Consider the following 14,162-nt stretch of genomic DNA (forward strand, 5'->3'; position numbering starts at 1 on the left):
GAGGGTATTGCAAGTGGGCCGCCAAATCATTTGCAAACAAGACTAGGTCAAAACCTAGTATATTGCTGACCTCATCAGGTCAATGTGCGCTTTTGTGGGCAATGTGTTACAAGGACTGTCCTTATGAGGCTGATGACAGCGTGTTTGTGCTGCGGATGTAGGTGAGGACAGCGGAGGAGCAGCCCAGTATCGAGAGTATCCAGAGCCATATAGACAGAGAGTCGGGTCAGTGGAGGTCCAATATGAGTCGGGAAAGGTTGGGAACCGCTGCTTTATACATTTCAAGAGCCCAAGTTTATGCCGTCAATTATACTGTTCTTTTAAACCAACAGCCAGTAGCTTAAATATATTATATTCACAGTAATGCAGGAGGGAAATATTCATATTAGAAAAGCAAGAACCAGAGTGTTGGACATTTTTCTTGGTAAATAACTATGAATTTTCAGTTACCTGACTCAGCAGTACTTGTAGAAGTGTAGAAGTTGTAGAAGCACAATGAAAACATTTTAAAGACATTAGAGGTATTAAAAGGGAGGAATGTAGTTCCACATGGGGCTGTTTCTGACCTGGGATCCCTCCAGGTTGAAGGTCTGGGCGTTGTGACAAAGCAGCATCACGTCCTTCTCCAGGTCTCCCACGTTCCTGTATTTATGGCTCCTCACACGGTCCTGTTGACAGACAACAACTTAATTCACTCCTCTCAGGATCTGTGAGCCTTCTCTTCCTGTAATTTTCACAGTGTTCAATGTCTTACCTTTAAGTACTTTTCCAAAACTCAAACACAATGTCATTGTTAGCATACCTTGATCTTTTTGAAGTCCACAGGTTTTCTGATGAGCTCATAATATTCTGGGAGCTCTTTCCTGGATGGTAACTGCACAAACACTTCACTCAGTTGTCTTCCTGACCTGTAACACAAAATAATTTTCACATCATTATGAAACTGGTCCTCTCTCCTGTCTAGTTTTACAAGCAGTTCATTTCTTTAATTTACCTTTTTAACTCACCAGAAAGTTTTGTGTCCACTTTTTTAAAGCTTTTTTTGTGTTTGGAATCTCAAATATGAGCCATTAAAATATGGAAATTACAGACTAGCAAATACCAAAATGTGGGTGGCCCTTCATTTGAATGTATAGCAACAGAAAAATAATGAAAACTAAAGTTATAAAGCAACTTTAATGGTGTTCACTTATAAACCTGAGCTGTTTTAGAGGTAAATAAAAAGCATATTATATATAATTTACATATAAAATGAATTAGAAGTGTGAAATCCGCTGCTCTCTCCTGCTGTATTGACCACCACGGGACACCAATGTTGAAAAGCATCAAACGGCAAGAAATCAATGGGACTCATCACAAGTAAAGCTCAGTAATTAGACACACTCAAAGTGTTACAACAAATAAAATAATTACAGTACAAAATTTGTGATTCATGTATTTTTAATCCAAAGTCCCAAAGCTTCCTTAGGTTTATTGATTGCAATTTGGCCAGTGTTATGTTTAATATCTGTTGTTATGAGTATGAATAATGCAGCATGATCAATAATAAAGTGTTGCTTGGGGCCAATCTGCCTGAGTTAGTGAGGTAAACACAAGTACATGGAAAGAATTGCAATATGGCGACAAGGGTGAAAATAAGGTATCTATTGAAGCCTGTATGAGTTAGATGTTGAATACATACAGAGCTGTAACAGGGTTGTTTCAACAACACGACAAAAATGAGTTGTTGTGGCTACTTCTATTTTCCATCGAGGTCACAACGATATATAGACTTTGCACTCTGAAAAGCCTCCTGTCAGATGAGGGTTACTTCAGGTAAAAGAAGCAGAGTTTACTTCATACTTGTCCCTAAAGATTTGATTTGCCAAGTAAACATGTCCAATGCTACATCCAATCCAAGGTTCCTCTGAGGGCCTCTGCAGTGCACAGCTGCAAGGATGAGCCCACATTAACAAGGAAGTGAGAACTATCCTTGAATCCCTCTTCCTGCATTGAGGATAAACATTGACAGGACAGAATTGAACTGTGATTTTCCCCAACTAGTATCCCCAGGGTTTGAAAATGTGAATAGACTTAATAGAGAGGAGAGTTTTTAACGTCAACCTTGTAAACAGAGTTTGATGGCTCCTGTCAATTATACCAATTGCTGCTAATCTGCAATGCTGCCTCCCTCAGAATGTTATCTATGCAAAGACTAACACTGATCCGTCTGCCTCAAACTATTAATGACTGATTCATTTATTATGGGTTACATATAGCGATCTCACCGTTGTGTTATTAGCATCAACTAGTGTTCATTTCGTACATAGTAGAGATCATTCAGAGACTGGCTTGTTGCTTCTTCCACCGCCTCTTAATAAGCAACAGAGGAGCAGAAGAAGCAGGCCTCTCTGTCCAACAAAACAACAGTTCAAATCCTGGAGAAGCAGGGAAAAACTCTGCAAGTAAAGTGAAGAAGAAATCGTTTTTAAACAGTAACTGTAAAAAACAAAGTCAATATACTCAAAGCTGCGCTGTAACCACATGTGTTCGACCGCTCACAACAAGACTGCTGAAAAATCTCTAACTCTCCGGTGATAATGGAACAATTTAGAGACGAAAAAAATCTGAAGATGAACAAGGATGCAAAAAAAGTTTCACAGTACCTAGCTCGGCATCACTTACTGTCAAATGTGTATTATTAAAAAAAAAGCCCAAAACTTTCTGGTTCCAGCCTCTCTAATGTGAGGAATTACTGCTTTGCTCTGCAAGAAGAGGGGACACAAAAGACCCCCAATGCAAGAGAAATGTGGGCAAATAATATATAAATCCTGACATAACTTCTATATAGAAGGTGTATTCAGACAACTGAATATCAGTAATGCATATACAGCATTAGGGCCTGTGTCCACTAACTGTTTTTTGTGATGGCAGTGCCTATTTTCTACACAAAACCAATTTAGCTCTTTCAGCGCTCAGCATCCTCAGCGCAAAAACACCCTCAGGGTCAGCTGTTTTTTGTCCCTGTGCTCACAGCGCTCTTAGTTGAAAATTGTTCAACTTTTGTAACTCTGCCACATGCCACGCTCATCATGTCACTTCTCCCTCACTGACCAATCAAAATCAAGAAGGAACGGGACTTACAATATTAACCTTATCAACAACAATGGCGGCGGAGAAGCTAATCCTTTCCTTTTTTTTGAGGGTACAATTTCCAGGTGTAGAGCTGCTGCTAATGCTAGGACATGATTCCTCTCCATTGTTTTTATGTTTTCTTTGTAAAATTTCCTTGAATAAAATGAAATATTAAGCATACAGAGTGATTTAAAACAGACTTAACGGTCACTACCGAGGGAAGCGGAAGTGCCGCTGGACAACTTTAAGCGCCGATGAGAAGCGCTCTGAAGTTGAGGTTGTGGGCGCTACTGGCCCAAAAAACTTAGTGGACACAGACCCTTAAGCATTGAATATAAGAGATTTACAGTAAGGCTGTGTTTTTTCTTTGAGAGCTTTGCAAGTTTAGACATATTCAAGATTATTCTAAGGAGTTTGTTTTTTATTGCACATTTATAGTCTAAGATAGCCAAAAAGACGTGGGAGAGAGAGGAGGGCTGACATGCAGCCAGAGCTTGGGTTGGAATCACATCTGGGCTGCAGTGATAGGGACTCTGCCGTAAAAGTTACACGCTCTAATTGGTGACATACTGGGAAGACAGTTTCAGACATTTTCATGGATATTTTCGAGAGATTTTTTTTTTACCTTTACTGGATATTTACAGCCTGAGATGGACAAAAAGAAGTGGGAGAGAGCCGGGGGGTTGACATGCAGTCAAGGCTTGAGCTGGCCTTAAAAGGTACACGCTCTAATTGGTGAGATACCGAAATGTTTTAGGTTTTTCTGCAGGAAAAGAGCACAGACCAGCAGAGAGAAGACAAGGTTTTACTACCAGATTTGACCTGTTTTGTAAAAATCTGAATATTAATTATGATTGCAATAATTCCGTTCTGCACCAAAACACCAAAACAAATTCCTTGTATTTGTAAACCTATGTGGCAATAAACCCCCATTCTGATTCTGATAATAAGTTCCTTGATTTTCTTTAAAAAATCAAAACCCAACAATGAGCCTCAAGTAGAGACTTCCACCTAAAAGGCTGACCCTCCAGCAGCAGAGCAGTCTAGCCGCATCTCAAGGTCTCAGAAGACTCACATATTGTTCAATAAACAATCCTCCGTGGTGCCTCAGAAGTCTGCACGTGCTGCGAGCTGAGATCCAATGTGCGGACTGTGATGTAACCACAGAGGTGGACGGTATGTACAAAATGGGCTTTTACATATTGATGTATGAAGTGTGATGCATTTCAGGACGGCGTTATGGCGATGGGGGCCTCTGGGAACAGACCAAGTTGTTGACTTGCGTGAAACCACTGGAATGAACGGAAACATGATCATGAAGGCTTCAATGAGCAGGGTTTCTTCTGATGGCTTGGTAAAATAACTGATGATTTCAGAACAACATCTGTGCCTGATCATGAAAGGGATTTAAATTTCTTTACATTAGAAATCTCTACACTGCTACACTTTAATCTGGACTATGGAGGAAATAGAGGCTCCACTCTTGTTGACTTCATGCGGGTTTGAAGTTTAGTTTAGAAGTCCTGGAGTAGAAATGGCAGACTCTGTCCCAGGGCTTTGATTGAGATGCTCTGGGATGAACAATCATCAACTGGGAGAGGAAAGAATTTGACTTTTGGAAAGGCCGGTTGTAGTTTCCTGGAAACACTCCGACACAGTAGTCAGCCAGTGCATAGTTTAGTAACGGGAACACAAATGCACATGTTCTTTCATGCACGGGTGCATATTATAGAGACGGACACAGACTGATTTTGCACACGGGCAAAAGAGGAAAAACGCAGACACAACAGAACCAACCACACACACAGAAAATCACTCACACACCAACACCAACACACACACACACACACACACACACACACACAGACTCTCAGGGCTGAATGACTAAAAGAATACAAGGATGTTTTTTCACACTGTTCAGTTCCTCAGACACGTCTGTACTTTCTTGGATAATCAAAGCACATCCTCACATATAGAGGTGATGTTTTCTTCAAAGTCAATTTTAATAGAGATGCACCATAATAAGGACAGAAAATGTGCTTTTATACAACAGAGAACTAAAGTATTTTTCTGACACTTTCCAGTAAAAATATGTTCCACTCATAAGTTTCTACGTTCAGCTCATTAACGGGTTGAGGTGCATCAGTGACACAGGGAACAGCACTTTCACATTACTGCAGAGCTCTCAGTGCCCCATCAAACACCAGTGACCAGTGCTGTAAATTGCTAAGTTTTGCGGCTGATTTCTTGAGTTATCACCACCATTATTATGAGGTTGAACTGGCCTCATAAACACTGATGGAAAGCAGAGATTTTGGGTTAATCAAAACCGTTTTCATCATTTTGGAAGTTATTCAGACCCAGAATGCTTTTTAGAAAGGTTTGATGAAGAAAAGAATTAGACTATGGAAGTCAGACAGAAGTGGTATGTGAGAATGCTGAGTGGAGTAACAAATCCCTGCAGGAATGAGGATTGCACTCATCAAACTCAATGATCTCTTTCAGTGTAATCAGAAGAAGATGCATTGTTTAATTAAAACCTTGCATGTTCTCCCAGTGCACATGTGGGTTCCCTTCGGGTACTCCGGCTTCCTCCCACAGTCCAAAGACATGCTCGTTAGTTGGTTGTCTGTCTCTGTGTGTCAGCCCTGTGATTGACTGCTGATCAGTCCATAGTGTAACCCCGCCTCTCGCCCAATGAACAGGATAAGCGGTATAGATGATGGATGGATGGATAGGTGTTGCCTATTTACACGCTTTTCCCCGTGTGGAAAAACAATCTTGTAAATCTAAGCTCTGTATTCTGGATACACAATAAAGATGCAATCTTCCTGTACTAGAGTCACTGCACTATCAGCCTGCATCAATTGAAAATCACAACAAAGGCAAAATTGCAGCAAAAAAATGTGTCAAGTGTAGATGAGATCTTTGTAGCTCAACAGCTTGTTTTAGGTCAAGGTGTAAATAGATGTCCTTACCCGTCTCTGTAGTTGATGACTGTATCGATGATGGTATTCATCTGCTTGGTGAGTTTGGGGGGGTTAGGAGAGAGTTTCTCAGCTGGAGGACGTCCACGTCTCTTCTTGGCCTTGGAGCTGCCCTCGTCTCTGCTCGATGAGTCCTTGTCCTGACGCCTCTTACGTTTGCGCTTTTTCAGCCTGATCTCCTCCTCCATCTCCTCCAGGTTTCCATCCTCAATGGCCTGAAGTTGAAAAATAACCACAGCAAAGACACGGTTAATTACGGAAGCCCTTGGCGGACATAAATCCGTATACTTTATTTACTCTGTTTTCCCGTGATAACGAGTTATTTGTGGTCGTTTTTCTTGAGATCTCGACTTATTTTTCTCGTTATCTCGAGATAACAAAGCTTGTTTGCTCGTGATAACGGGATCATTTTCTGGCGACCTAGAAAACAAAACAACAGTCTGGTCACTGTGATATTACAGACCAGGACTTGCCATGCTGCCTTTGTCCACACTAATGAGGTAAGCCTGTTTCTGTTTGTTGTCTTTTGCAGCTTCATGATCATCTGATGTTACAGTCGTGCTGCATCTCACGATAACGGGATATATAAGTTGAGATCTCAAATAAACGACCAGAAATGACTTGTTATTGCAGGACAATGGAGTAAATATAATGTATGGGTGCATGTCTGCTAAGGGCTTTTGTAGTTAATCCCCAATCACTTATGATGTGGAATTTTAAGATCCATTAATGAAGAGTTTTTACAAACCATCTGTTTTATGAGATTTATGATTTTCAAGGCGAAATAAGAACAAATAACAGCAGCAAGTGCTTCAAATGACTGCAGTATTACTTCTTGGCATATTGTAATATTTTTTGTTGAGTGCATTCAGGTCTCTACATAATTATCTACTTCTAATTAGAGCCGCTCTGAACAGCAGCTAACACTTCCAACAGTGTGACACCCAGGTCACAAAGCCTCTCTGTTCAGTTCTTGTTTCCCCACCGCCTGAGCCCCAGTCAATAAAATAGATGTGCCGGGGTGGGATGAGTCTCCAGTGTGGCACAGTTGATTGCTCATGTTTGAGTAACATTTATGTAAAGCTACAGTGAGCAGCTGTTTAAGGAAATTACTGACCCTTTGAAAAGAAACTGAAACTATGCATTTGTGAGTAGCTGTTTGGAATTAATAAACAAATGAGCTTTTGTCTGAGACACAGTCAGGGCTAATACAGACTAATACATGAACACGTTCCTTGTGTGTCATTTGTTCTTTGGAGGGTGAACACAGCTTGATTTTCAATTTGTCAGTGTGAGAATAAACAAACAAAACAGATATTAAATTGCAGGTTAATGACTGTATTAAATATGAACAATGTGTGATTATATAAAAGACCATATCAGTAGACTGAAACTTAACAAGTTCTGTGTTCTATGTGCAGGGAAAAGTTTGGTATCTTTAATTACACAGAATGAGTTCGTGCAGATCAAATCAGTCTGTATATTACAGAAGATTGCTGCAATTAACTGCAGAAGCACCGAGTGGAAAGGAAACAAAGTCTGTCAACCATAGCAGCCGCTGTGCACTATTTTTTATCTGCTCTTTCACTGCATTCAGATTAAATGTTTGAATTAATTTCCTTTCCAATGATTGCGATATCTGAAATGGGGAATAGGCCAATAATGGTTCCCACTGAAAGCCATAAGACATCTGCAGAGCAGCTTGCTGAGTAAGTTGTTTAGGATCGATGAAGGAGAATACATTTTCTAGTAAGCGGCGCCGGTTTAGGTCGGCGGTTAAATTGTGCGTCCAATCTACAGAGGCTACAGTCCCATCCTCAGCCCTTTGCTGTGTGTCATCCCCACTTCCTCTTATGACACTATCCACTGTCCTCTCTGTGTCCATAAAGGCATACAAGGGCAACAAATAAATGACTAGATAAATTAAGAAAATACTAGTGAACCAACAACTGTATATTTTACCCGTAGCCACTGTTTTTCGGTCAGTGCGTCGCTGTAGTCCACGTCCCGACGGCAGCGCGATCCTCGGCCGAACATCTTCTCCTCCTCCTCTTCATACGTGAGCCGTTCAACCTCGGCGTCATCTTTGATGATCCAAGAGGGCAACTCGTCCTCCTCCATGAGACGAGGCTTACGCTTTGGGTTCCTGGCGTGCTCCCGGCGGCGGTCCATGTCCATGCGCTACAGAGCAGAAAGAAGGAAAACCACACTTTAACAGCAGGTGGTGACAAGGTTCATTGTTCCTTTGTTATATTACAAAAATGGAGCCCTTATGATGGATTTATACTGGACTCAACGGCAGTCCTAATGTAGGGTATAATTTACTGTGCAAGTTAAAATCACGGTAGTGTCACTAAACAGATGTGTGGATAATGATCAGGCCATGTTGTGCTTTAATGTTTGTTTAGACACATGACAGATGCATTATTCTTGTGCAATAGGTGGGTATATGGGGATGCCTTGCTGTCAAGTACTGTCCTGATTTGTCTTGTTTTTATGTCTTAAATTACAATGTTACAATTTCATTTATTCATTTCATTTATGTTTCATTCATTTATAAATTAGGTAGTCACTGCTTTTATGAACTGCTCAGAGAATGCCGCTCTACAAGCCCTTGGTGGGTTTTAAGGTAATTCTCTCTCTCATTTCCATGCAATTATATTGTTGTTCATCTTAAATTATTTTTTTATGTGCAAACTAAATAGATAAAAAAATAATAATTGCAATAATAATTGTTATACAGAGCGACTGTTGTGTTCGCGTGTTACAAGCCAGGTCACTGTTGTCTTCTCTCGTTACTTATTAAGATAATGCTGCCATTCATTTTCCATGTTGATGTATTTTCATTCACTGAGACCGAGCTGCCCTTGCCCAGATGTGAAGTTGCAGCATGTCTCATAAGCTGTGCTAAACCTCTCTGCACCTGGCAGTTTTTCTCCTGTCTTTGCACCTGGCTTTGTATTTATTGGGGTAACCTGAGAGCAGATGTTTCACAAGTGCAAGGAAGCAGCTTGTGTGCAAGATGAAGGGCTGCAGCTTGAGCGCAGAACATCAGTGTAGCAACAATACAATTTAGTTTAAGCATGCAGTTTGAGCAAAGCTGTGCAAATCTAAGCGCAGACAGGGGACGTTTAACATTCTAAAGGCTGAAACCAGCAACTGCTAACTTTACAATGTTGAAGTGAGTTGGTCATTGTCTGGGCAGTGTGCAGTCACCTAGACTGAAAGACCTCGCACTTGATTTAAGAAAGGAAAAAATCTCTCTAACACATAACTAATAATCCAACTTTTGATTTAAGAATACTAGATAAACCTTGGGAGAAAATCCTTCTGGAAGCATACAGCGAATATTTGCTATATTTCGTTTAGGAGTCATGGGGAAGCGATATGGAGCTAGATAAAGCATGAAAGATGTGTTACTACATTTCAAGCACAGAGGGTCACAAACTGAGTTTGAAACTGTCAAGTGTTGAAACTGTCATGGTGTATGTGAGTCCTTTATTCATGGCTATTCAGTCATTTACTATGCAAAAAGAAGCACCGTTTGAGGACTGATGTCTGAAAGTGCCCGAACAAATGATGATATTTAACAAGATAATAGCCCTGACATGATGGGGACAAGATGGAAGAGAAATAGATGTCGGCTTCTTCTCTTGCGAAAATTAATATTTGAAGAGTTTTAACCTGTAATTTTAAAGTCTATTTGATCTCCAAAAAATGTGTTTTTCTTACCATGAAGAGCTCAAACTCATCTTCGTTGCGAGCTATCATCTGGTTAAGGGTCTCGTCATCGGGTACTTCATCTTCTTCCTACATTTTGGAAAAAACATTAAAAGTCTCCTTCAGACATCCGAGTTTCAGTTTCAAAAGTTACAACAAAAAAGAAACCCAAAATGCAGAGTTCAAAACTAATCAGCTGGCATACAGATTTAATCAAATACCAATAAGTGTCTGACATTGACTTACAAAATGATGTAATATTAAAAGTGCTCTCTGATCGTATCTTAAGAGCTGCCTCCGGAAAAGCAGACATTAAATCAAAACCAGCGTTCTTTAACTAGAGAGTCAAAATGTATTTAGGGCTTCCTCCGTCATTCATTATATACAAATGCCTAATACAGCATTTAATCTTAAATAATAATAACATTACCTCATTCTGCTCCTCATGCTCTAAAATGGCCTGCAGGAAGACACGGCGCTCCTGGCCTGAGGACTTCTGGTCGAACATGCCCGCCTGGATGACCTTCTGATCCACGTTCAGTTTGTATTTGGCTGCTGCCAAGATTTTCTCCTCCACACTGTTGACGGTGCAGAGACGCAGCACGCGCACCTCGTTCTGCTGACCGATGCGGTGAGCCCGGTCCTGAGCCTGAAGGTCCTGGAGTCAGAGGATGAAAGAGGAATATGAGCTCATTTCAGTTGCTTAAATATAACGGATGACTTTGTCTCTGTGATCTAGAGAAGCAACTTTCTTCAGAAAAAGGGAGAAACGGTCTGCCTACATATCAGCAGAAGAGGACGCTTCGTGAAGGATTATTTAAGAGGATGTGCCCTCACACTGTATCCTTTTTTTTGTTTGTTTGTTTTCTTCCTGTTTCTCTTTTGTACATTGGTGACTCTAAAATTGCCTGTGAATGTGAAAGGTTGTCTGTCTCTGTGTGTCAGCTGTGGTGTCACCTGTGATTGACTGGTGATCAGTTCAGGGTGTACCCCGTCTCTCACCCAATCACAGCTGAGATAGGCTCCGGCCCCCAAGCCACCCCGAACAGGGTTAGCAGTAAAGATAATGGAAGGATGGACATCATATACATGTAAACATTTATAAAATAAAAAGTAAAAAACAACCTGATTTTAGCCTCCCCTTCTCTCTCTCCCAGTTATTGAAAACATGACAGAATGAATGATGCAACGCAATGCGTCAGCCCACATCTTCTGTTAACACAAGCCTGCAGCACCTGCTTCAGATATAACACACACTCTAAAATAAAATATATATCTATTATACAGCGACTATGAGCACTGGAAAGTTAAGCTTTTGTTTTCTTTGCATTGCATTGCACAGGTGTGGTTAGACTGTCTTCTTCTGCAGTGGGCACAAACTTATACAAAGCCACACAGAAAGGGGGATTAGTTGGACTTGGGCAGTCTGATGGTGCAATCCCAACATGTTTAGTTGGCTACAACCATTGATTAAAGGTGACTGGAGCCAGTGGCGCTGAACACATCACAGAGACTGAAAGTGATGGTCGCCCACAGACACTTGATGTGACAGCCAACCATAGCTTGTAGAGTCAGGAGCCTTAGGCTGCAACTTTGATCTGAGTTCCACTTTGTAGTGAGTCCCTGGATTGATTGTGAACATGAGACAATGCATTTTTCTCAAACTCTCTCAGGGGGATATTATTCACTTAGTCCCTTGCAAAATCACCATCAGGGGCCCAGAATGATGCATAACGACATTTCTTTCAATTTATTGCAGTATTTACAGGCTATTCACAGAGAATACAGGTGTGAATGAGCCCAGCCACAGTTTCTCATTTGCATAAAGTGCTGCTAATTAAGTTATGGCACCAGGCTGTAGTGACAGATGTTGCACATATCTAGAAAGTTGCTAAACAGAAAACTTAAGTGTTTTCTGCTGCCAGACTTTGAATAAAGGTCGAAGAGAGTTTTTTTTTTTTTTTGCCAGTGTGTATTAATAGCTGCTGAAAAATGTAAATGATGTGGTCAGCTCAGGAAAAACATGCTTGTTTGAATAAATTATTAACCAGAAGTGTGAGAGAGAAAGCTTTTTCTTTTGATTCTTTCTGCAAAGAGAAAAGATGAAATTACATATAGCCAGCCTGCTTATCATGAATCACTGGCTGCTTTAATTGCATCCTCTTTGAAAACAACAGAAAAACAAGCAGGAGAACACTCTGAGAAACAGAAATGCAGAAATATGAAAAAATAACAGGTTGTTGCTTGTGTTGGTGTTGTTTGTGGTGACAGAAGAGCTTGGTAAAATAACTTTATAATGGATCTTTACATTTGTGTTTCTCTCTTCCTCCCTTTAAAGTTCTGACATGATTTTAGTCTCTCTAACCTCGTGTGTTGCTTGATCAGTGCAACAAATTTTACACCTGGTTTTTCACATTGTTCTCTGCGACAGTGGTCTGCCTGAGGTGTTTTATAACTTGCCTTTCAAAAGCCACCCTGGTGCCAGGAATATTTCTTTTAATTTGCATTTATTCCTTCAATATTTGTATCTCTGATTTCAGCGGTACCTTCACTGTCGTCTGTGCCTCAAACCGGGTAGGACAAGCTTATTGGCGGTTAGCATGCTAGCGCAAAGTTAACGGGCGGTTAGCATGCTAACACAACGGTAACCGGCGGTTAGCATGTTAGCGCAAAGGTACGTGATGCTGTCGGTGTTAGCTCGGCGGGGTGGAGCATGTTCTTGCACAAAGAGTGAGAGTGAGCTTCTGGTGATGAAGAGCCCAGGAGGAGGGGCCCAGTTTGAATGTGTTATTAACAAAATGCAAGGAAAAATCCTACTTATTATACCTTTAAAACATAGCCTTTTAAATCTGCCTGTCTGAAGTTTTATTTTGTTTAGGTCATCAGTGGCATCAATGAAGAACTGATGATAAGAAGAACTACACTCTGAACACACTATAATCATACATTGACACTGTGTACACAAGTACCATACTTACAGGTTATAATAATAGAAATCTATAGACATACATACCTGGTGAGGGTTCCAGTCACTGTCAAAGATGACGACAGTGTCTGCGGCCTGCAGGTTGAGGCCGAGTCCCCCGGCTCTGGTGCTGAGCAGGAAGATGAAGTACTGAGATCCTTCCTCGTTAAACTTCTTCAGTAGAGTCGCTCGGTCCTCAGCCTTTGTGGTTCCTGAAAACCAAAAAGGATCATTTTAAGTCCATCAAGTTAACTGTTATAAAGTCTGCTTGAACTTTGTCTTGATCTTTTGGTCTGAAGCGTATTGTTGTCAGGAAAGTAAAAATGTCACAGTGCCATTTCTCTGACCAATTAAGCTGTTTCAGGGGTATTGTGTGGAAAAGGGCATGAAGTGGTTCACAGTCTGTTTAATTTAGTTCTGAAAGGGCTGTGTGGATGGTTTAACGGCTATGAAAATAAGTAACAGATTCCTTTGATTTGTTTCTTTCTTTCGTTGTGGACCAATACTATCATTATATAAATAAACCGATTGAAACTTTACCCACTTTAAACTGTGTTCTTTTCTTCCGAATATAACTATGCTTACTTACTGCAAAGTTTGTCATTACAGAGGTTTTTTCACATTGTTCTATTAAAGTTGGAGCTGTCTGTGCAAAATCTGAGATTCAAACAAACCCCGGGCGAAATAGATTTGAAACTAATTTAAAAGCCAGTCAAAGTCAAATATGCAACAACACCAACTCAGACACCTGACACCTCCAGAGCAGATGATATCAAACTTGTGAGCAGGCAGTTTGCATTAGTTTTGACAGCTAGGATGACAGTGAGTGCTTACGTTTGGATGTAATCTCTGGAGCTTCTTTCCCCTACCTAACACCTATCTATAACACTGAAGCAGATATTATTGTTTATTTTACACCCACTAAGGCTGTGTCAGCCACTGTTAGTTACAAGCTAACAAGCTAACAAACAATATACATACTAGAGTTGACTATTTTCTTTTAAAAGAGCTATGCATTCATGATAAGTATTATAGATGGCCAGATTAAACCCTCAGCTAACCCTCTAAATTGGGTGCCAGTTTTGTGGCAACTGCGCAGTAAGCTAGCATGATGGCTGGGGGGGAGAGAAGAGCAAAGGAAGTGTGCTTAAGGAATACTCTTCTATTGTAGTCTAACTATTTTGGATCAAAGCGAGACAACCTGTTCCAAACAGGTGGTTTGAAAACATGCAGAACAGCAGAAACAAGAACTGTAACAATATAGCTGCTTCAATACTGTAAATTCTCAAATAGTGGCAAGGCCTTTATTTACCTCAGCTGCAGAGAGTACCAGGCTTTTATATGAAGCAGCCTTATGTCAGAGACAGGCCGGTAAT

The 14,162-nt window shown here is 40.7% G+C and overlaps 1 protein-coding gene across 2 annotated transcripts in view; it reads right to left on the reverse strand.

Moving 5' to 3' along the window:
• smarca2 (SWI/SNF related BAF chromatin remodeling complex subunit ATPase 2) overlaps positions 1-14,162 on the reverse strand; it is a 63,931-nt gene that overhangs the window by 9,728 nt on the left and 40,041 nt on the right. For both annotated transcript variants that reach the window (XM_069682484.1, XM_069682485.1), the window contains exons 25-31: positions 12,835-12,998; positions 10,252-10,479; positions 9,834-9,911; positions 8,064-8,282; positions 6,093-6,316; positions 803-908; positions 567-668 (exon numbers count right to left, since the gene is read on the reverse strand). In XM_069682484.1, the coding sequence (XP_069538585.1) occupies positions 567-668; positions 803-908; positions 6,093-6,316; positions 8,064-8,282; positions 9,834-9,911; positions 10,252-10,479; positions 12,835-12,998 (1,121 nt within the window). The remainder of the gene's footprint in view (positions 1-566; positions 669-802; positions 909-6,092; positions 6,317-8,063; positions 8,283-9,833; positions 9,912-10,251; positions 10,480-12,834; positions 12,999-14,162) is intronic.

The sequence above is a fragment of the Semicossyphus pulcher genome, unplaced genomic scaffold (assembly GCF_022749685.1).
Source record: "Semicossyphus pulcher isolate SPU_LCO1_2020_fin unplaced genomic scaffold, fSemPul1.0.p SCAF_6, whole genome shotgun sequence".
Classification (NCBI taxonomy): domain Eukaryota; kingdom Metazoa; phylum Chordata; class Actinopteri; order Labriformes; family Labridae; genus Semicossyphus; species Semicossyphus pulcher.